General features: G+C 42.5%; 1 protein-coding gene across 3 annotated transcripts in view; it reads left to right on the top strand.

The window, feature by feature from the left end:
- Nucleotides 1-1,819: 1,819 nt before the first annotated feature.
- Nucleotides 1,820-23,646, top strand: part of DHX33 (DEAH-box helicase 33) — a 24,140-nt gene continuing 2,313 nt past the window's right edge. The window contains exons 1-13 of one of the 3 annotated variants that reach the window (XM_037808320.1): nt 1,820-2,247; nt 3,484-3,644; nt 4,827-5,054; nt 5,264-5,434; nt 6,837-7,022; nt 7,712-7,823; nt 8,879-9,038; nt 9,214-9,302; nt 13,533-13,660; nt 14,061-14,264; nt 16,228-16,314; nt 20,779-21,013; nt 22,582-22,718. In XM_037808320.1, the coding sequence (XP_037664248.1) occupies nt 1,947-2,247; nt 3,484-3,644; nt 4,827-5,054; nt 5,264-5,434; nt 6,837-7,022; nt 7,712-7,823; nt 8,879-9,038; nt 9,214-9,302; nt 13,533-13,660; nt 14,061-14,264; nt 16,228-16,314; nt 20,779-21,009 (2,058 nt within the window). In that variant the 5' untranslated portion in view covers nt 1,820-1,946 and the 3' untranslated portion in view covers nt 21,010-21,013; nt 22,582-22,718. Of the gene's footprint in view, nt 2,248-2,285; nt 2,542-3,483; nt 3,645-4,826; nt 5,055-5,263; nt 5,435-6,836; nt 7,023-7,711; nt 7,824-8,878; nt 9,039-9,213; nt 9,303-13,532; nt 13,661-14,060; nt 14,265-16,227; nt 16,315-20,778; nt 21,014-22,581 lie in introns of those variants that run through there. The other 2 variants (XM_037808319.1, XM_037808321.1) reach the window with 2 other exon arrangements.

Below are 23,646 nucleotides of genomic sequence, written 5' to 3'. Positions count from 1 at the left end.
CACAGGCCATCCCAGACAAGTTAAGAATGAAATGTTCGGACAATTCATCTTTCGGAGGAAAAGCTTGGGTATTGTTTGAATAGCCTTTGATACCCATATTCTGTAAATATGCTTGTCAGCATTTGCATATGATGCCACTTTCAGATCTGCATATGAAAGTCACTTAAGTACAGGAGATTTCTTTTGGAGACACTACAGATTTAGATTACTAACATGGGAGGAAATGTGGGTAACACTGCTTGATGTCTATATAGGATTTTATTTTTCCACTCTGGTCCACTTAGCTTTGAAGGTGCGAAATAGCTGGATCATTAGGCCAGAAATTACAGATGAGTAACCTACAGATGTGCTTTATTATGCCTGCACCATTTGCGTAAAATTTTGAGCCAACATTTAAACATAGACAAATTTCACATGATAATCTTCATGTTTATCTTTTCTTGAAAAAATTGGAAGATCCGGCAATACCAGGCCTGCACATCCTGCATGGCACGCTACTGCTTAGAGGTAATTAGTGGCTGCTTCTAGAGACATGGCATAAGCTCTCAAGAGATGACTTCACCCATTTGTACTACCTATCTGGACTCTTGTAATCTTTTGGAGAATTCGATTCCTGTATTAGACTACTATGGAAAGCACACTGGGAAAAAGGACTAGGATCTGTCAATGTTTTACTTACTCAGGGCCCATAATTTGAGAGTTATTTATTTTCCCTTTTAGTTTTGGTTTGCCTTAGTAAATTAGTATTTAGGGATAGGGATTGAAATGTCAATTTATTATTAAACATGTATCTGCTATTAGTTCAACATGCATATTTTCAGTAAGCCCATGATCATTACACTGCTAGCAAGAGGAAAGTTACCCCTGACTTGGAGAAAAGGAGAGGAGGATTTTTAACAGGTTCACATATAGGGTGAGTACTATGGAAATGAGCTTCAGAAGATGCCAAAGTCCTTCAGTTGGTTCAAGTTCATGGCAAATTATCTGGAAATTACATTTCCTGTATACAGGGGAGCAGCAGCTTGCCTGTTCTGTGGTGAATTAGCAAATCATCTAAGAGTTTTGAATTTAAGTTGGGTTGGAGGAACTAGTCATATCCTATTTTTCCCACTGGCATCCTGAATTTTTTCATTGATGGATGTGGGTACGCTGGGGCTGAGGACAATGTGGAGAACTTGAGAGTTTGGCAGGAGTGATTGAAAAAAAGGAAGGGTAAAAGGTAATTTAGCTCCATTTAACTCCTTTCCCTTCTTGGATTACTGGAGCAGACCACTGTCCAATGGTCTGAGGAACATCTATTATCATAGATGTCGTAGAATCAAAGAATTCGCTTTCTTCTTCTGTAACAAGATGATCACCAGTATCCTTTCACATTACAATTTCGTGATATCTGAATGGCTTTAAGTAATCTCAGAAACCTCAGTTTCTTCATCTGTAAATTGGAGATGATACCAGAACCTACCATATAAGTTGTTTAGAGGACTAAATGATGCAAATGTTTGCGTTCCTCATTGGTTATACAAAATTAAATACGTTCCTTAAAGAGTGACTGTTACTGTGGACAGAGAAAGGAAACCAGTGTTTACTGGAAATAAATCGTGTTACCAGTACAATAAAACAGTCAATAAGGAGAACGCCATTATCCAAGGAGAAAGTCCACGGAACCGCAGACCCTCTCTTCAGCTGTTGTCGCTCCGGGCCCTTTTTTCCTTGTACCTCAAACTCCACTCTCCCCGCCCCCCGGAAGTAGCAGCCTTCCGAGGCCCTAATGCATACTGGGAGTTGTGGTGCTGTTCCTTAGAGTTTCGGGGTGGCGGTGAGGTCATCGTTGGTCGCCGGGATCCGCCAGCACGTGGTGGGGAAGGGGCGGCGCCCGCTAGCAATAAGCTCCCGCGAGCGGCTGGAGCTGTCGGCTCTCGCGCCTCCCGCTGCGGTGCCCTCCGGACATGCCCGAAGAGGCGGGCTTCCCGCCGGTCAAGAGATTCCGGCCGGGCTTTGGGCCTCCGAGTCGCGAAGGGTCCTGCCCTCCCGGGAGACGAGTGGTGATGCTGCTGGCTGCGGGCGGCGGCGGCGGCGGCGGCGGCGGAGGAGGAGGAGGAGGCCGCGGGCAGCAACCGCCCCTGGCCCAGCCCTCGGTTAGTCCCTACCCGGAGGCCGTGGAGCTGCAGCGCCGGAGTCTGCCCATCTTCCAGGCGCGGGGGCAACTGTTGACCCAACTCCGCAACCTGGACAGCGCCGTCCTCATAGGTGAGTGGCCGCGCCAGCGGACGGGCCCTTTCCTGCTCTCCATTCCTGGCTCAGCGAGAGCAGTTTTTCTTCGGTGTCTAGCATCCTCTTTTTCCCATTCGTTCCTACAACAAACCTGAACCGCCTTAACTGTGCCAGGATCCTGGAGGGGCCTTGGAGAGGAATCGGACAGCCCTGTCCTGGAGGTGCTCACAGCCCAGTGTGGGCAGACTCGTTTCCCATGAGAAAGATAGAGGGGAAGTACTGGGGGCTTTGGGAGATAAGAAGAATGGATCTGACCCAGTCTGCGAGGAGGTGAGTGTTGGATCCCTAGCTGAGTCTTAAGTGCTAAGAATGAGTGAGCTAGGCGAATAAGGGAGTACTTTCTAACCCAGAGGGGAGAGTCAACATGAGAGAACTGTAGGCGAGAAACAGTTCGGTATAACGGGGAATAGTAGCTTTTGGTGCACGAATTAAGAGACGGAGTTATAGGGCGGGGCCTGATTGCAGGGGGCCTTGATCCCCAACGTTAAAAGATGGATAAAGTAAGAGAGTCCTGTAAAACCGAGAGGATGAGCCGCCAGAGAGGAAGAGAGCCGGCAGTCAAAGAAATGGAGGAAAAAGGAAGATGTGTGCACATGCAGCATTGAGTGCCAGTGAGATATGAACCAAAAAATGCCCCCTGGATTTGGGTGCCAGGTATTGATTGTGGGCCCTCTGAGAGCTATTGCTTCAGAGCTCTAGGAGTAGGAGCTGATTTGTCATAGGGCTGAGAAGTAGGAGGTGAGGGAATGAAGGGGGTGGGAGCAGGTTTCTGTTTTGCTACAAAGGAGGGGGCTGAGAGGCTGAGGGGAGAACTCAGTAGAGAGGGTGAAGATGGGGGAGCACTAATAGAGAAAAGATCGGGAGCCATGGGGAAGAGAGGCACTTGGTGACAAGGACTAAATGCATAGCTGGCTGGGAAAGATGCCTAGAGGCTGCAGGACTGGAAAAGAATGAGTGTGACCGAAGAAAAGCTTGCAGGGGGAGGTTGAGGGAGATCACATTTGAAGACTTCACTTTTTCTGTGAAATAGGCACAGGAACTCTCCTGAGATTGGGGTGCTCAGGCTCTTGGGGAGAAAAACAAGAAAAAGGATTGATGGCAGTGCTGGGCCCAGGTGCATTTCGACCTCACTACACAATCAGGTCTATGTCTGTACACTTGAGTTATTTTACATTCCATATGCATTTAAAATAGATTTTTTTTCTTTTCCAGGGGAAACGGGCTCAGGGAAGACAACTCAGCTCCCTCAGTACCTCTATGAAGGGGGGATTGGCCGCCAGGGCATCATTGCTGTGACACAGCCTCGCCGAGTGGCTGCCATCTCTCTTGCTACTAGAGTCTCGGATGAGAAGAGAACTGAGCTCGGGAAACTGGTACCTAATATTCTTCTTGGCTATCAGGAATAGACAGTTCTTCCATTCCATGTCCCCTTTCCCTTTTCTTTCTCTGAACAAGACTTCTTTCTATACATGATGTGCCGGTTTGAATGTATTGTGTCCCCCAAATGCCATTATCTTTGTAGTTTTGTGGGGCAGAAGTTTTGGTGTTGGTTAGATTTGCTTGGAATGTGCCCCATCCAGCTGTGGGTAATGATTTTGATGAGATGTTCCCATGGAGGCATGGCCCTGCCCATTCAGGGTGGGCCTTGATCAGTGGAGCCATATAAATTAGCTGACTCAGAGAGAGGGAACTCAGTGTGTGCAGCTGTGAGTGATGTTTTGAGGAGGAGCAAGCTTGTTGGAGAAGAACGTCCTGGGAGAAAGCCATTTTGAGGCCAGAGCTTTGGAGCGAACGCCAGCTGCCTTCCTAGCTAGCAGAGGTTTTCCAGACACCATTGGCCATCCTCCGGTGAACCCGATTGCTGAGGTGTTACCTTGGACGTTTTGTGGCCTTAAGACTGTAACTGTGTAGCGAAATAAACCCCCGTTTTATAAAAGCCTATCCATCTCTGGTGTTTTGCATTCTGCAGCATTAGCAAACTAGGACACATGGAGAGCATTTTTCTTGCCACATTTGTTTAGAGCTATCTCAGAGTTCCGTACCAATTCCGAATAGATCAGAGGGTCCAACGAGCTGTTAGTCCTGCTTGCTTTGCTTTCAAAAATCCCTTGGCCAATTGTATAAATTAGGTTTTTTCCATAAGCACTTCTAAGTCTTCAATAATGTTTGTTAGAAATATCTTTCTGGAAGAATTGCAAGCATATTCTAGCATATATGTGGTTATTGGGAATATGTGAAAGAAGCAAGTCCCAGAACTGTGTAAGACAGATTTATTTTATTTGGGTGGTGCTGGGGTGTTCCTTAAAACCCACTTGGTCATCTCTTCCTATCTGTACGTAGCTTTACATGAAGCTTGGGGTATGTAGGTAAATTGCATTTAAATGTATCATCCGGTGTCTGTCTCTTCCACCAGACGGCCTGGTTCCTGAGGGGTCAGGGCAGGTCAGTGTTGGTTTTGTTCACTGTCAAAGTGCTGGTGCCAGTAGCTCAGTTCTAGATACATAGTGGCTGCTCAACAAGTGTTTGCTGAATGAATGAATGATTTCTCCACACAGGTTGGCTATACTGTGCGCTTTGACGATGTCACCTCAGAAGACACAAGGATCAAGTTCCTGACAGATGGCATGCTTTTGCGTGAAGCCATTTCGGATGCTCTGCTTCGGAAGTATAGCTGTATCATTTTGGATGAAGCCCACGAACGGACTATTCACACGGATGTGCTCTTTGGGGTGGTGAAAGCTGCACAGAGACGGCGAAAAGAACTGGGGAAACTGCCTCTCAAGGTATGTATAGTATATTTAAAGAAATAGTTCTCTGTTTTTCCCTTGGTGTGTTTTCCTTTGCTCATTCTGTTTCAGAGCTATGGAGAAAGTTAACTGTGATGGGAGAGGCACAGGCCTCTATTCTCTGGAGGGACAAGAGGGCTCAGGAGGGACACAGAAAGGCTGTTCCAGTTTTTGTTTGCCACCCTCCTCTTAATTCTCTCACGTAGGTGATTGTGATGTCAGCTACGATGGACGTGGATCTCTTCTCTCAGTATTTCAACGGGGCCCCTGTCCTCTACCTGGAAGGTCGGCAGCATCCAATTCAGATTTTTTACACCAAACAGCCCCAGAATGATTACCTGCATGCAGCCCTGGTCTCTGTCTTCCAAATCCACCAGGTATGGAATGGGGCTCACATTTCTGAAGAGTTCTGTTTTACTTTGCAGCCGATAGTGAGAGCATTCATCTTCGGGAAGAAAAAGGTACTGTATCATTAGGATGATTAAGGAGTTCATTTGCTGTTTCAGGTTTTTATCTTTTTTTTTTATGATGTTTCATTTTCTGCAAAAAGAAAAATAATTGAACTCTGTGTACAGAAACTGACTAGCATGTTTCTTTAGCTAAGCCAGAAAACTTTCATCTGTTAGAGCAGTAGCATGCAAATGGCTTCTTTTTTCCTTTTCAAATGCAATTTATTGAGATATATTCACACTATATACGATCCATCCAGAGTATACAGTCAGTGGCTCACAGTATCATCAAATAATTGTGCCTTCATCACCACAGTCAGTTTTAGAACATTGAAAGTGCTTCTTTTGATGGCATCATTTAATAAGGGCTCTGTCCCTTTTATCAGCCAGGTCTGATATAACAAATAACACAGACTAGTTGGCTTAAACATCAGGAATTTATTTTCTCAGTTTTGGAGGCTAGGAGTCCAAAATCAAGGTGCATGCTTACTCTGGAGTCTGTCGTGTTCTGGTGGTAGCTTGCTGGTGACCCATAACTCAGCCTCTGCTTCTGTCACATGGCCATCTCTCTCCTTCTGTCTCTTTCTCTGTCCACATTTCCTCTACTCAAACAGACTCCAGTCATATTGGATTAAGGCCCACCCTGATTCAGTCTGGCCTCTCTTTAATAACATCCTCAAAGGTTCAGTTTGCAAATGAGTTCATATCCACAGGACTGGGGCTTAGAACTTGAAATGTCTTTGGTGGGCAACATAATTCAATCCATGACAGATTCCTTTTCCAGCCTGCCTGTTTCTGCCCATTTCTGAAGATCAGGATTTCCTGATTTGTGTTCCATTTTGTCAGCTTCATCTTCCAAGGTGATTCTGAAAGGAAGGACATTTATATGAAAATTTTAAATCACCTGATTGTGCTTTTCATGGCAGTATCTTGTTGCAAAAGCAATCTGGTGATTTTCCTTCAAAATTTCCTTAAATTTTTTAATGGACTCTATTTTTTAGAGCAGTTTTATGTTTACAGAAAAACTGCACACTAAGTACAGAGAATTCCCATGTTAACTCGCCTACCCCTGACCCCCATTTCCTCTGTTATTAACATTTCACATTCCTACGGTACGTTTGTTTTTTAAACGTAGCTGGCTAGCTAGCATATGTTAACTGTTTCATACATTATTAGTAAGGATTTTCTTCTAGAGGAGACATAAACATTAAGGCTCATGTACGTCTCCACTGTTAAAAATAGCTCTGGGAAACATAGATGACCATTGTTTCTGTCTGTGACCTACGCTGCCATCAACTCTTAGTAATCTGACTCTTTGCCTTTTTTACAGGAAGCCCCGTCTTCTCAGGATATCCTGGTTTTCCTCACTGGTCAGGAGGAGATAGAAGCAATGAGCAAGACCTGCCGAGACATCGCGAAGCACCTTCCGGACAGCTGTCCTGCCATGCTGGTCCTTCCGCTGTACGCCTCCCTGCCCTATGCACAGCAGCTCCGCGTCTTCCAGGGGGCCCCAAAGGTCAGTGCACCCCTCTCCTGTCCAGCCCCATCCCTGGGCTCCAAGACAGTCACAAGGTTCCAGATAAGGTATGTGGGGTGGGATGTTCCGGTACCAGATACACTAGCTGAAGAGCCAGCAGGAATACAATGCATATCTTACAGATACTGCATCCCTGTGGTGAGCAGGGGGACATTTTTCAGGGGGTGAGGGAGACAGGAAGGCAAAAGCCGCATGGTAAATGGGTGGTTCTTCTAAGCCCGACAGGGGCCAGCTGGGTTTACTCTCACCCCTATTTATGGGGTGCCTGTCATGTGCCAAGCACTGTGCCAGCACTCCACATACATTCTCTCATAATCAAGGTGGATTATGATCTGCTTTGTAAATACCGCAGGCTCATGGGGAAACTGAGGCCCCAAAGGCAAAGGAACCATTGCTCAGGGGAACACATTAAAGAACTGGCAGGGCCACTTCTGAATCTTGTGCTCCTTCCATCACATCTCACTGCCTCAAGATAAGCTTTTAGGACTAACATCCCTCACCCCCATCCCTTTTAATGACTGGTCACTGGAGAATCCGCCATTAATAACAAAGTTATATTTTGTTGACCGTGAGTAAATTGTTGTGGAAATTAACGGTGAGGAATATGTTTTAAAACTTCTGAATCATATGTGTGTCATACGGCTTTTTGGTTTTCTTCCTCCTTTTAGGGCTATCGCAAAGTGATCATTTCAACCAACATCGCTGAAACCTCCATAACCATTACAGGAATAAAATATGTAGTTGACACGGGCATGGTTAAAGCAAAGAAGTATAACCCTGGTGAGAATTTGTAGCTCATGAACGTCTCTTCTGTGCAGAGTGAGGAAACAAGTTTGCTGCAGCCCTGCAGTTTCTTCCGAATGCACATTTCACCTGGTGACCTAACTCAGCTTTGGGTGGCAGGCACCGTTCACGAGACAATCCAGGAGTCACGTCCAGGAAGGAGGCCTGAGGCAAGGAGGCAAGGCAGGAGAGAAGAGCCGAGGCTTAGCAAGCAAGGAAACGGAGGGGCCTGGGCAGAGGTCTGAAACCCAGTCAGCAGTTGGGGGAGAATTAGGTCTCTAAGGCCGGGGACGGCCTAATCCCAGGTCAGAGGGTCTCACTAGAAATATTCGAGTTTGTTTGGTTTGAGCCAAGATCCCTTAGGCCGGGGCAAGGGATTAGGGGTGAGGCACAAGGTATCTCCTAAGAATGTGCAGTAGGGAGCTTGCTTGAAGTCATTTATATTCATGTCTTTTTTTATACCTTGTCTTATTCTCTGGAGGATTTGAGGCAGCTGAAATTATTGCTCCCAAATATTTACTCAAATTCTGTAACTAAGCATTCAAGGGCACCCACTTCACATGTGTTTCTTTTGGAGAGAATGTATGTGAAAGGGCTTGGTTCTCCAGTGCCTGGCACAGAACACACCTTTATCAAGAAAATCTGCATCTTTTACTCATAGGAAAAAAGCAACATATTATCTCTGTTTTAAAGTAGGCCTGGGCACACAAGGGACTTGAGACACTTAATTTCTGAGTCCTTGCTTGATGTTGGTCCCCTGAGACCTAAGCTCTGAAATCTGCTCCTCTGGCCCCTTGGTATGAGCCTGCAGTTTTTTCTGGATTTTTAGTAAGAGATCTCACACAGTGCTCATTGCAAGGCCCCATTTTACTGCTGGACCAAACCACTGCAAAGCAGCCTGGGTGCATGTTTTCCAATTCAGGCTTAAATTTTTCTAGATGCACATGTTGCAGGAAGGATTACTGGTGTTCTGAGGAAGGCTGATTTTGGTTAAAGGTAGAGAAACAGTTTGTTTATGAGTGAAGCACCAACCTAGCCTACTCTCTCTTCAGACACTGGTCTTGAGGTGTTAGCTGTGCAGCGAGTGTCCAAGACCCAGGCCTGGCAGCGCACCGGAAGGGCTGGCAGAGAGGACAGTGGCGTCTGTTACCGGCTCTACACCGAGGAGGAATTTGAGAAGTTTGATAAGATGACTGTGCCAGAGATCCAAAGGTAAGCTGGAGTTGCTCCGACACTCCTGCCATTTGTCCTTGCCTCTCTCTTTCCTGTTTCATTGTGCTTTCATGGGGCTGCCCAGTTTCCACTGACACTCCTCAGTGAGCTGTCCCAACTCATGGGCTGGAGGAGCAGAGACAGATGAACGACTTGCGTGTCTCACTCTTCGTAGGTGTAACCTTGCGAGCGTGATGCTACAGCTCCTGGCAATGAAAGTCCCAAATGTGCTCACTTTCGACTTCATGTCCAAACCATCTCCAGGTAAGTGGAATCCTCAGTGTTGTGGAAGGTATATGATTAGATGAACAACATATAGACTTAGTTTAGTTTAATTTAGTGGATACCAACATTAACTATCAGAGAAGCATCTCAAAACCGTAAAGCAAAAGCCTCTGTGCTCTCAGCCTAGCTCCAGTGCAAAAGCCATGTCATCTAGGGACTCAGAGTCGGGGTCCTTGGCAATTGGAACCCGTGAAGATAGTCGAGGGGGGTCCGTGGATATTGCAGAAACCTAACAGAAATTGTACCGTTATCAGCAAAAGCACAGGAAAGATCAAGTTTCTTGGCTTTTGACTGGCATTAGATCCGTTCCTGCACTTTGTTGGTTATCTCGCCACAGAGGAAGAAAAAATAATTGGGCTTCTTGATGATAGCTTTGGCGCTTTCCTTCTTTTTCTTTTTTTTTTCCTCTCTCTTTTTTCAAGTGAAGTAGAGCATCGATGGGTATACAAGGGTCCTACCCCGATCCTCGGGTCCTTAGTTTCCCTCTCCCAAGGCAACCCCTGTGACCGTTTTCTAGCCTTGTTTCAGAGCAAATCTGGGCCTACTTAATCCTCTTTAAAACACAAAGAACAACACACATTATGCACTGTTCTACACTTAATTTTTTCTTTTAATTGCTAAATGCCTAAATTCAAAGGGATACCATTTATGTAAGGTATAAGAAGTGATAAAACAAACACCTATGTATCCTTTGCCAATGCCATTGAAGCCCCTCACCCTTTCCTGGCCACACACACCCTCTTCCTGTTCACTGAGATAACTGCTCTCCCACGTTCCGTTCGTAATTCCCTAGCTTTGCTTTATTCCTTCACTATATGTGTACCTGAACAATATGTTGTTTAAGTTTGCATGTCTATTCTTTGGCAACCTTCTCTTTCCATTCAGCATGTTTTGTGTGGTTTGTTTGTTTTGATGCATTTTTGATGCTAAATGCTATTCCCACTGTATCAGCAAATAATGCATTTATCCATTCTCAGACATTTGCTCATTACTTTTTTCACTTAAGACATTTTACAGATCATTCCATATCAGTATGTATATATTTACTACATCCTTACAAATTCTTAGCAGGTAATACTTTTACATGGTTCAAAATTCAAAAAGTATAAAAAGAGTAAATAATAAGCAGTGTCCTTCTCACCCTTTGTCTCTCAGCCTCCTGAGTTGCCTCTGAGGCAACTGGTATTCCATTGTTTTATGTATGCTTCTGGAGATTTTTACAGGATAAATACAAGCAAATATATATTCCTTTTCCAATCTGGTTTTTGGTTTTTCTTTTTTAATTAATGGTGACAAACTTCACATTACTGTTCTCTATCTTGTCTTTTTTTACTCATCAACTAATTCTGTAGATGATTCCATTTAATAGATAAGGAGCACCTTTCTTCTTTTTAATGGCTGTATGTATTTTTATGGTATGAGCATACCGTAATTTATTTTAGTAGCATTTACTGCAGATAATGCTACAAAGAACATGTGTGTTTGTAGGTCTTTGTACAATGTATGAACAGATCTGTAGGTGAAATTCATAAGTAATGTTGCTGGGTCAGAGGACGTGTGTTTAAAATTTACTTACATATTGCAAATTAAAGGCCATTATTTAAAAGTGAACTGAACTGAGAGACTGCACACAGCAGAGAGAAGCAAACACATTTCCGCACTCGGGGCCTCCATACTCACCTGAATCTCTGCAACACCCTAAGTGCCCGCTCTTCACACCCTGGATTAGGCCCTATGGCTGCAGAGAAAAGAGTCTCAGGAGAAAACTCAGGGATAAAAATAGAGGAAGTGATGTTTCAGCCTGAAATTACTAGAAATCTCCAGGAAGTAGAGGAAGAAGACACTGAAGAACCAGAGAAGCTCTCAGGCCAGCTAAATACTCCTTGGAGTGATGAGGAAATCAGGAGTTTCCCTCAGGAATGGGAATCCCTTGAACACGTGACGTATCCCATTCAGAAGAAAAAGAATTACGTGCTGTCGAAATCAATTGCCCAGGGGCTCAGGAAGAGGGGCATAAAGAAGAGCTGGCGACAATGTCTCCACATGTTGATAAGTTTGACGGACTTATATTGGACTATACATGAGGCCAACCAGAAGCCAAGGACCGAACCCCTGCCTTGTCCTTATGGAGAGGCCCTACACAGGATAATGGAGTATAACTGGGAGGACAGCATCTCCACAGGTTGCCCCCATGCAGACATGGCCAACCTTCCATCTCCCAAGTTCCAGCTCCAAGCCTGCACCATCTTCATGTGCCCTGAAGAGCTGATGTGGACTTCCCCACATGTGATCTACATGGAGAACCTTCAGGTACCAGGATGGGTGCCCTGGACCCCAAGCCCTCCATGGTCACCTCCATACCTGTATCCTGTCATTCTCCCGGAAGACCCCACACCCCAGCTGCAGTGGTCGACCGCCTCTAACTGCTGCAGATCCTGGTCTTTACTAAAACTTAAACCTGGATCCCCAATCTGTTTGAAGAATAACAGAATATCACAGATTCATGAACTCATTCCATCTTAATGATGTTTTTCTTCCAATCTATTACCACAGAATAGTCTATTATTTATTTAGGTTTTCATTAATTCTTTTAGCAATTTTTTTTTATTTTATTTTCAGTGTACAAGCTTTATCTTTATATAACTTTATATCTTGGTTAGATTTATTCCTAGATTTTTTATTATTTTAGTTGCTCTTGTGAATGAATTTTTTTCCTTGATTACTTCTGATTATTCAAAGTTCATGTATAGAAAGAGTTAAGTTTTTAGCTGTCAATCTTGTACCCCATCACTTTTCTGAACTCATGTCAAGTGCCTTTCTATGTATAGGGTCATGTCATATGCAAATAGTGAATGTATTACTTTTTCCTTTCCAATTTGCAGTATTTGTACTTCTTTTTCTTGCCTAGATGCTCTGACTAGAACTTGTAGAACAATGTTGAACAACAGTGGTGGCAGTGGACATCTTTGTCTTGTTCCAGATTTTAGAGGGAAAGCTTCATTTTTTGACTACTAAGTATGATGTTAGGTTGGGTTTGTCATTTATGCTCTTCATCAGGTTGAGGGAGTTTCCTTCTATTCTTACTTTCTAAGTATTTTTATCAAGAAAGAATGCTGTGTTTTATCAGAAGCATTTTCTGCATCCATTGAGAGGATCATGTTGTCTTTTCCCTTTTTGATACTGTTGTGTATTATACTCCTTGATTTTCTAATGTTAAACCATCTTGCATGCCTGGGATAAAATCCACTTAAATCTTGTTTTTCTTTCATGCATTGTTGGAGTCAATTTGCAAGTATTTTGTTTAGGATCTTTGCATTTATATTCATTAAGAGAAATTGGTGTGTAATTTTATTTTCTTGTAGTATCTTTGTATGGCTTTGGCATTAGGATAATTTTGGCCTCATACAGTGAATTAGGGAGTGTCCCCTTCTCTTCAGTTTTTTGGAAGGGTTTGAACATGATTCATATTAATTTTTCTTGGAAAGAATGGTAGAATTCACCTGTGCAGACATCTGATCCTGAGCTATTAGTTGGGAGATTTTTGAAGACTGATTCAATCTCTTTGCTTGGAATTGGTCTGTTGAGATATTCTATTTGTTGTATAGTCAGTGTAGGTTGTTCGTATGTTACCAGTAATTTGTCCATTTCATCTAGTTTGTCCAATTTATCAGCAGATCTATTTTCATAGAGTCTATTTTGATAAGAGATTCTTATGATCCTTCTTTTCCTGTGGGGTCAGTAATATGCATAGAGGTATGACAAGTTCAAGGATTACGATATATGTAACTTACTATAATTTTTTTGAAAATAGGTATATATATGTAATTAGATATTGATATGTAAAGGATGGATAGATAGACACACATATAGATAGAATTATACAAAACTGTGGCAAAATATTAAAGGTAGACAAATAGGTATGGGGTATATTGGGGTTCTTTGTATTATGATATAATTTTTGTAACTGTCCTTAACTTTAAAGTTATTTCAAAATAAAAGTTATAGAAATGAAAAAAAAGAAAAAATGAACTGAACTAAGGACAGTGATGTCATTAACAGCTTTGAAAAGTATGCCATGGGGCCAGTGGTGGTTCTGATCTTTGCTGTCATTTGATGCAGAGTTATTAGAAGCTTCCCGAAGTACTGAGCAGGCTGCAACTTCTTCCATTTTTGGATTTTTGGCTCCTTTTTTTGTCTCTGTTTCTTTAGATCACATTCAGGTGGCCATTGCCCAGCTGGACCTGTTAGGTGCTCTTGAACATGAGGATGACCAGCTTACCCTGACTCCAATTGGAAGAAAGATGGCAGCATTTCCTTTAGAACCCAAATTTGCCAAAGTAAATGATACACTCTCCTCAGTCCCCTTTCTGTACATTGCCGGTTAGCCACCCCAAAGTAGACTCCTGAACCCAGTGCTTCCAGATTAATCTCCACTTTTCCTTTTAAACAATTATCAACCCCTTCTTTGTATCAATATAATGCTGATGTATGTTCTGTGTGGGATTTGAAGGTACTAAGTTATGAACCCTACCCTCAAGGGATTTGTAAGCCGTCATAGAAGGCAGTCATCTGGTTTACCAAAAAGTAAAATAGCATTAACATATATACGTTTCTAAAGAGGTGACTGTTTGCCCTTGAACTCCTTAGAAGTGAAGGTGCACAAGCAATACACAGAAATACTGTAGTCAGAAGCGAGGGAAAAACTAGGTTTAAACATTTGTTAATTCTGATTTGCAGACCATCCTCGTTTCCCCCAAATTCCACTGTACAGAGGAGGTCCTGACCATCGTTTCCCTGCTGTCCGTGGACAGCGTGCTCCACAGCCCCCCTTCCCAGCGGGATGAAGTGCAGGGCGTCCGGAAGAAGTTCATATCCAGCGAGGGCGATCACATTACTCTGCTCAATATCTATCGAGCCTTCAAAAATACAGGCGGAAATAAGGTACGCCTTTCTTATTTCTTTTCTTATGTGGGAGTTCCTTCTTGCAGGCATGTGTTTTCAGTGCATCTTCCCTTTTTGGCCCAAATCATCTAAAGAGTCACAAAAAGAAGGCCTGTACTATTTCAGAAATGTCTGCAGAGAGGGTGATGATGAGGGAAGAGATGTGATTCCAGCCTTAGTCTCTGCTGCTGTCTTACTTGGGCAAGTCAGTTAAGCATCTCTTGACTTGTTTCTTAGCTAAAAAAGATTTTCCCCCACTACCCCTAACTTTCTTCACAGTAGTTTTTGCTTGCAGAATATTTCAGTTCCTTAAATACAGTTGGAAAATGGCAATATATTTTTTGATTTATTAAGAAAATAAATAATTGCTCCGTAGTGGTGCAAGCTTTTAGTTTGCCTGCATTTTAAAACATTCAGTTAAATGCTGTGGATACAATGAAAGCCCCGATCACCTTTCCTTTTCCTTCCTTCCTCATGTGACTACATTCTCAGGTTGCTGTGTGTCCCCCATGGGTGATAATGTACTTCTCTTTCAAGTACAGGAACAGTATAGACTATAAATATTTTGTTACACTCTCTTGCAAATCATCTGCACTTACAGTGCTGCAGTGAACATCTTATATGTGTCTCCTTATGCACATGGGGGAGAGTTTCTCTGGGGTTGACACCTGGGAGTAGAACTGCTGGGTCTTGGGATGGCTGCATCTGAGCTTGACCGGGCTGGCCATGTGGCTCACCAGAGACACTAATACCTTTTTATACTCCCCATAATAATGTGTATGAGCTTCTATCGTCCTCTCCAACTCTTACTTGAAATGACTTTAATTTTTGTCAAGTTGATGGGTGTGAAATAGGATCTCAGTTATTTTAAACCACATTGCCACACTACAACGAGATACCACATCACACCCACGAGGATGACTGTTATTTAAAAACTGGATAATAACGAGTGCTGGAGAGGATGCGAAGAAATAGGAACCCTCATTCATTACTGGTGGGAACTTAAAATGGTGCAGCTGCTGTGGAAGACAGGTTGGCAGTTCCTCAGAAAGCTAGGTATAGAATTACCTTACAACCCAGCAATTCCACTCCTGGGTATATATCCCAATGAATTGAAAATGGGCTCAAAACAGATTTGTACATCAGTGTTTATAGCAGCATTATTCACAATTGTCAAAAGAACCCAAGTGTCCGTCAACCAATGAATGAATAAACAAAATTGGTATATCCATACAATGGAATGTTATTCAGCTGTAAAAAGGAATGAAGTTCTGATACGTGCAACAACATGGATGAACCTTCAAGACGACATGTTGAATGAAATAAGCTAGACAAAAAAGGAAAAATATTGTATGATCTCACTTATATGAAATGCTTAGAATATTAAACAAAACAAAACATTGTGAGTGTAACTAATACCAGTGATGTACACATGAAAGTGGTTAAAATGAGAAATTTGGGGTTGTATATATGTTACTGCAATAAACATTTTATAAACAACAAAAAACCCGAACATTGCCGTGGTTCAAGAGCTTGCAAATCCTTACATGTTAATTGCCCATTTGTATTTCCTCTTCTATGAGTTGCCTCTTCATATCCTTTGTCCATTTTTCTTTTGGATTGTTGGTCCTTTTCATATTGATTTATAGGACTTTAAAATATTTTGGAGGTACTAATCCTTTATTCATTGTGATAATGCAAATATTTTCTCTGTAAAAATGTAGCTTTTTTCATGGTGACTTGACATAAGGAAATTTTTAGTTTTATTTTAGTTTAAATTGTTAGTATTTTCCCTTATTGTGCATGTTTTTGATTAAAAAACATATTTTTCTATATTTATTTCTGGCACCTGACTTTTTCCCTATCTACCATCTGATTTTAATTGTGTTCTAAAAATTTGGTTATCTTTTTTCTCTAAAGAAATGAAAAGATTGTAATACTTTCTGCTTTTTGTCCTCTTCAGGACTGGTGCAAAGAGAATTATGTCAACAGCAAGAATATGATGCTAGTAGCTGAAGTCAGAGCACAGCTGAGGGATATCTGCTTAAAGGTATTGTTTCTACCTGGCATTCCTTTGGGGACTTACCTGTCACTTTTTTCTAGGTAGGGTTTTTTGTTTTTTTTAATTGTGATTATAAAAGTAATTCTCATTGTAGAAAAATTTGAAAATAAGGATGTAAATTAAAATTCTCCATAATTCTATCTCATTAATTTGATCTATTTCCTGATTGCCCTCTTTTTTAAAAATGTGTTTTTTTAACACACTTAGCTACACTGTATGTATAATTTATATTCAGCTATTACAAACTTTTATAAGCATTTCCCAATGTTATAAAATGCTTCCTAAGAATTTTTTTTAATGAGATGATTTTATATTTTTCAAATTACAAAAACAGGACATATTTGTTAAATATTGAAACATTGCCAGAGCATGGTGGTTGTATTCATTTCCTAACTAGTAAAACAAACAACATACAATGGGTTGGTTTAACAACAGGAATTTTGGGCTCACAGCTACAGAGACCAGAAGGCTTGCTTCCTCCAGGGTCACTGTATTCTGGCTGACCGACAGTCTTTGTGTTTCCTTGGCTTTTCTATCCCATGGCGGTATACATGGTAGTGTCTTTTCCTTTTTCCTCCAGGTCTGTTGACTTTCGGCTTCTGGCTGTCCCCCTGTGGCTTCTCATTGTCCAATTTCCTTTGCTGATTAGGATTCAGCCATGCTGGATTTTTTTCCCCAGTTGATACACTTCTTGAATGTGCGTGTCTAGGTGTATATGTCTACCTCATTCTTTTTAGATCTTCATAGCATGTTGTTGTACTCATCCCAATTTATTTAACCAAGGTCCTCAGGATGGTCACTTACGTTATGCTCTAATGACCTGCCTCCTGCATAGGTCTTTGTGCTCTGGTGCACACAGAATGAATTTCTAGATGTGGGATTTACTTTTTATTCTGCAAGTTTTTTTTTTTTAATTCAGTTTTATTGAGATATATTCATATACCATATAGTCATCCATGGTGTACAATCAACTGTTCACAGTACCATCATATAGTTGTGCATTCAAAACCCCAATCTATTTTTGTACATCTTCTGTATCCCAGAAAGAATCAGAATAAGAATAAAAAATAAAAATAAAAAAGAACACCCAAATCATCCCCCCCATTCCACACTATTTTTCATTTAGTTTTTGTCACCATTTTTCTACTCCTCCATTCATACACTGGATAAAGGGAGTACGATCCACAGGGTTTTCACAGTCACACTGTCACCCATTGTAAGCTACATTGTTATACAGTCGTCTTCAAGAGTCAAGGCTACTGTGTTGGAGTTTGGTAGTTTCAGGTATTTACTTCTAGCTATTCCAATACAGTAAAACCTAAAAAATGTTATCTATGTAGTGCGTAAGGATGTCCACCACAGTGACCTCTCAACTCCATTTGAAATCTCTCAGCCACTGAAGCTTTATTTCATTTCATTTTGCATCCCCCTTTTGGTCAAGAAGATGTTCTCAGTCGCACGATGCTGGGTCCAGATTCATCCCCAGGAGTCATATCCTGTGTTGCCAGAGAGATTTACACCCTGGGAGTCAGGTCCCATATAGGGGAGAGGGCAGTGAGATCACCTGCCAAGGTGGCTTAGAGAGAGAGGGCCACATCTGAGCAACAAAGAGGCACTCGGGAAGACTCTTAGGCACAATTATAAGCAGGTTTAGCCTCTCCTTTGCAGTAGCAAGCTTCATTGGGGCAAGCCCCAAGACAGAGGGCTCAGCCTATCAAGCCCTCAGTCCCCAGTGTTAGTGAGAACATCAGCAACAATCCAAGTGAGGAAGTTCAACACCTCTGCATCTTCCCCCAGCTCCTCAGGGGGTCCCCGAATATATATTTTATTCTCTGCCCAAATTACTTTGGGATGTGTTGCTATTTCACACTAACCTATACAGACCTGCCGTATCTCAATTCCTATTCAAAGTTCCATGTAATTGTGGTATTTGAACAAACTGACTTGTAGGAATTATATTGTTTAGAAAATGTAGGAGAGTATAAATCCTACACCAAATAAACATCTCTTCCCTTGGTCTCACATGGAAGTTGAAGTTTTAACACACAGTCAGTTTTGACCTTTACCCTTTGGCCTGATTTGCTCTAGTCTTAACCAGATCTGCTTCATTCATATCTCTAATTGAAGTCTGGCTCTTTTTCAGTTCTTTTTGTTTCTTTTTTAACAGTTGTTGTATGCGTTAATTCATATCTGCCAAGTTCTAGCTCTAAGTTTCAGGTGTCACACAGATACCCAATGTTCCAGAGACCAATTAGGTTATACACCAAGGGATCAACATCTCAGAGTTTGGAGATAACCATTACAATTCAGGAATAGATTTGACTGCTGTAAGAGTTTACAATCTAGGGACCATTACAATAACCATTTCTGTTAGGCTGTGCTCTAAGATTCAATTCTGAGTTTACACATTGTAGTTAGCCCTTATCAGTGAGGCATTATAATATTTACCTTTGTTTCTGGCGTACTTCACTCAAAATGCTGTCTACAGGATCCATTCACCTCCTTGCATGTCTCACAACTTCACTCCTTCTTGTAGTTGCTCAATATTCCATTGTATGCATACATCACAGTTTACCATTCTGTTCCTCAGTCAATGTACCCTTAGGCCACCTCCACCCACTGTACCCTTAGGCCACCTCCACCCACTGCAAATCATGAACACTGCCTCCGTAAACACCAATGTGCAAATGTCCTTTCCTGTCTCTGCTCTCAGATCTTCCAAGTACATACCCCATAATGAGGTTGCAGGACCTTATGGCCCCCACATACTTAGCTTCTTGTGGAACCGCCACAGTGACCTCCAGAAAGTCTACACCATTCTGCCTCCTCATCAACAGTAAATAGGTACATCCTTCTCTCCATGTTTTCTCCAGCACTTTTACCCTTATTTATATTTTTTCCTACAATTTTCTAGAGCTATATTCGTGTAACAAACAATTATCCACAGTGTACAATCAGTTGTTCATGGTATCATCTATTTGTACATTTATCACCACAGTCAGCACTATGAAAAAGTTTTTTTTTTTTTTTTGGTGAGTAATAAAAAAGATAATAATAAAAAGAAAAATAAAGTGTCATACAATACAATATATTAGTAAGGACAGGAAACAACACCACTACCAAGAATCCCATATCCCACCTTTATATCCCCCTCTCATACATGTTTAACTTTGGTATATTGCCTTTGTTACACTTAATGGAAGCATATTACAATGTTACTGTTGACCATAGACTCCAGTTTGCTTTGATTATGTTTTTTCCCAAATACCATCCCTTTTTCAACACTCTGCATGGTTGATACTCATTTGTTCTCCCACATGCGAGAACATTTTTATTTAGTAACAGTCATTGGCCACTCCAGTTTTTGCCAAGTTATACAATCCCAGTCTTCATCATCTATCTTTATCTCTGGTGTCATACATTCTCCTATCCCACCTCTTTCAGCTTTACTCACAGACATCTTTGTTCAGTGTACTTACAATATTGTGCTACCATCACACAGTATTATGCTATCTATTTCTGGATCTATACAGTCAATCCTGCTGAACATTCTGTAGTCCTTCAGCATCAAATGCCTGATCTCTTCCCTCTTTCTATCTCCTGGTAGCCTGTGTGGTCAGCTTTTAACTCTCAAAGTTTGCTCATTAATGAGGACATTATGTTGAGTGAAGTTAGCCAGAAACAAAAGGACAAATTACTGTATGGTCTCACTAATATGAAATAACACTAGTGAGCAAACTTTGGGATTTATATTTTATTAGACATTGCCAAATTGTCCACCAAAAAGTTCCATATTAACTTCTGTTCCCTCATAGAGTTCATGGTGTTTTAAAGTCCTGCCTGGCAGAGGTGCAGGAAGTGTGTGTGAAAGTGCTCTCCTGTCACTGAGCACTCTGATAGGACCCGTCTTTTTGCTCTCCGAAGCAACTCTGTGGTGCTGCCTAGTGCTCAAGGCCTCTTCTGAGTTAGCCCCCTGTGATGGTTAGGTTCATGTGTCAACTTGGCCAGGTGATAGTACCCAGCTGTCTGGTCAAGCAAATACTGGCCTAACAATTGCTGCGAGGACGTTTGTGGCTGGTTAATAAACCAACAGGCTGGTTTATTAAATCATCAGTCAATTGACTGCAGCTGTGACTGATGACGCACCGAAGGGCGTCTTCCACAATGAAAGAATGCAATTGGCTGGATTTAATCCAATTAATCAGTTGAAGACTTATAAGCAAGACAGATAGAGGACCTTTACTTCTTCTTCAGCTGCCCAGCGAAGCGTTTCTTGAGGAGTACGTCGAAGTTGCCGGTTCGTTTCCTGAGGAGTTCAACGGACATCTTCCTTGGAGTTGACAGTTTGCTGACTGCTCTACAGAATTTGGACTCATGCATACCCACAGTTGTGTGAGTCACTTTTACAAATCTGATAGTCAGAGACACCTCTCATTGATTCTGTTTCCCTAGAGAACCCTAACTAATACATCCCCTTTGGAGTCCTGGCATCCACTTGGAAGACACCCTTGGCGCAGCCTGAACATTCCCAGGAGACGGACACAGGAGACCAGGCCTGTGTCGGATGCTGATGGCCTATTGTCAGCAATAAAACTTACCTTCCTCTTAGTAGCCTGTTTATTTCATACATTTTTCCAAACCCGTCTTGTACCTGAACAGTTTTCCTGCCAGACCATCCCTTGACTTGGTGAGTTTTCTCAATTTATTATTGACAGTAGGAAATGGTGCTTCTCTATTAGTTCTGAAATTTTATAGTTTTAGTGGCAGAGGTAATCTCCTCTTATATGCCAGGCACCCTTTAATGTCCTTGGTTTTTACCAACAAGCAAGAGACTCGGTATTTTAAGGAACAATCTAAAGGGAGATTTGACATGAATATGCACAACTCATGCAAAGAGGCAATAATGTTTATAATAATCAGTCATTTACAAAGCACTTATCAAGGTGCTGTTCTAAACACTTTTCATGTTATTGCCTTATATAAAATCCTCATTTCATCCCTATAAAGTTGATTTTCTTATTATTCCCAGTACAGATGATGAAACTAGGGCCTAAGGAAGTTGAATAATTTGCCCCAAATCACACAGCCAGTGAGTAGGGAGCTGACAGTCTGGAAGAGGAGACCAGTTGACCATAGGAATCTGGGCTTCATGGAGGTGGTAATAGCTGAGCTATATCTTGAAAGACAGGGAGATGCAGAGTGTCTTCATCAGGCAAAAATGGTTGTTTGCAAAAATCAAAACTCCTTTCGACATCTTTAAGGATAAAAAGGGGAATTATACAAATAGAGCTGAGCCCCACAAGGGACAGGAATAAAGAACTAGAAAAAGCCATTGGAACCAAGGCAGCTACTTCCTCTGGACCTGCTTGTCAACTCTTGCTTCAGCTGCTCTGTGTGCTTCCTTTACTCTTCTCTCCTACCTCAGCCCGCAGGTGATTGTGTCAGCCCCGGCTCCACATGGCCTCTCCACAGGAATGATGAGATTTTCTATGGTCAGGCTCTGAATTCCTGGAAAAGAGAAGTTGGTTGGCCCAGCTTGGATCTAGCAAGGTTCCACCACTGGTCTCTTCACCTGTGGCCAGGGGTGTGAGGTTGCATGGCCCTCTCAGTGAGGGCAGTAGAGTCAGAAAACGGGTCTGCCACCGAGTGGAGGGGCAGTGTTTCAACTTGGAGTAGCATCTGCAAAGGTCTGGAGACAGAAAGTTGTAACATGGGTCTAGGGAAGAGTAAACTGTCCATTTCAATGGACCATAGGCTATCTAAAGAGCAGTGAGAGGAAAGACTGGCAAAGTGGGCTCCTGATTGCTCAGCCAGACTCAGGCTTAGGAAGTTTGTGGGTTTTTGCCTGTAGCAGTGGAGAGCCATTGAAGGTTTTTGAGTGGGTGAAGAATGGTTCGAGTTGTGCTTTAAGATTAATTTGGCAGCAGGGTGTAAGATGAATTGGAGTGAGGAGGTGATGATGTCGTCAGGGTGAGAGGGAAAGCCTTTCCTTTATGGGAAGTCATGGTGGATATTTGGGTGACCCAACCTGTCTGCGGTTCGGTAGCTTATATGAATGTCTCCCTCCCAGTCCTTACTCTCCCAGGCTGTAATTTCAGTCCTTCACCCCTGCCTTCTTCCCATGCCTCAGCTGATGCACTTCTTTAGGCTTGCAGTATGGGATGCCTTTTGGTTCTAGTTGCTCTAACGTACTATGTAGTGGTGAGCAGTATTTACATTTTAGTCTTTTCCATTTCTCGCTTTCTTCTCAAACAGATGTCCATGCCAATTTTGTCATCCCGAGGAAACATGGAGAATGTCCGCCGCTGCCTGGCGCACAGCCTTTTCATGAACACTGCTGAGCTTCAGCCAGATGGGACCTATGCCACCACTGACACACACCAGCCTGTGGCCATCCACCCCTCGTCCGTCCTCTTCCACTGCAAGCCAGCCTGCGTTGTCTACACCGAGCTGCTCTACACCAACAAGTGCTACATGCGAGACCTCTGCGTTGTGGACGCTGACTGGCTGTATGATGCCGCCCCCGAGTACTTCAGGAAGAAGCTGAGAACTGCCAGAAACTGAGCCACCTACACTGCCGGGATCGCTGCTTACCCAGGAGCTTGCACCACAGCTGTCCTGGTAGCAACACCCAGGAGGGCTCCTAGAGAAGTGGCGAGTTTTAATCCAGCTGGATGTGCCCAACTTCCAGGAATCTGAAAGCATCTTTCTAAGATTGAAGCGTGTAAAAGTGTACGCACATCTATACCTTGGAAACTTCACCATTATGCTTTCGGTTCTTGTTGGGTGACTTTGGAAGATTTTGTTAACTTCTGAACCTCGGTTTCCTCATCTGCCAAATGGTGAAAATAATGATGATGATGATGATGTTAATAATAATCCTCATAGGGTTACAGGAGTCGTGAGGTTTAGAGAAAAAGAATGGAAAGTGCCCAGAGCTGTGCCTGGTGCATGATAGACATACAATAAATTTGAGCCATTATGATCAATGTTATTGCTTTCAACATGCTGTGAATTGAGTGCAACAAAATCCCATGAGTTTTTGTGACTGTGAAGGGGATTTTCTGGAAAGGAGCCATGGAAGACCACAGAGCTTGGATACTGTCCTTGGATCTATTTTAACTTCTATCTCTTTGAAGTTTTAAAATAGAAACACCAGAAATTGACTTCTGTAGAAGTTTCAAGAGGGAGGTTGCCTTTTACCTCATGAGCTGGCTGCCCCGCATCAAAGCCTCATTCCCAGGGGGTGGACTCTCTGCTGTTCCCGAGCAGAGGGCAATAAGGGAAAGTGCTCCAGTCTCTGGGCTGTGCCTGCCTGCT

The sequence above is a fragment of the Choloepus didactylus genome, chromosome 18 (assembly GCF_015220235.1).
Source record: "Choloepus didactylus isolate mChoDid1 chromosome 18, mChoDid1.pri, whole genome shotgun sequence".
In the NCBI taxonomy this organism is placed as follows: domain Eukaryota; kingdom Metazoa; phylum Chordata; class Mammalia; order Pilosa; family Megalonychidae; genus Choloepus; species Choloepus didactylus.
This window is presented reverse-complemented; position numbering and strand designations above follow the sequence as displayed.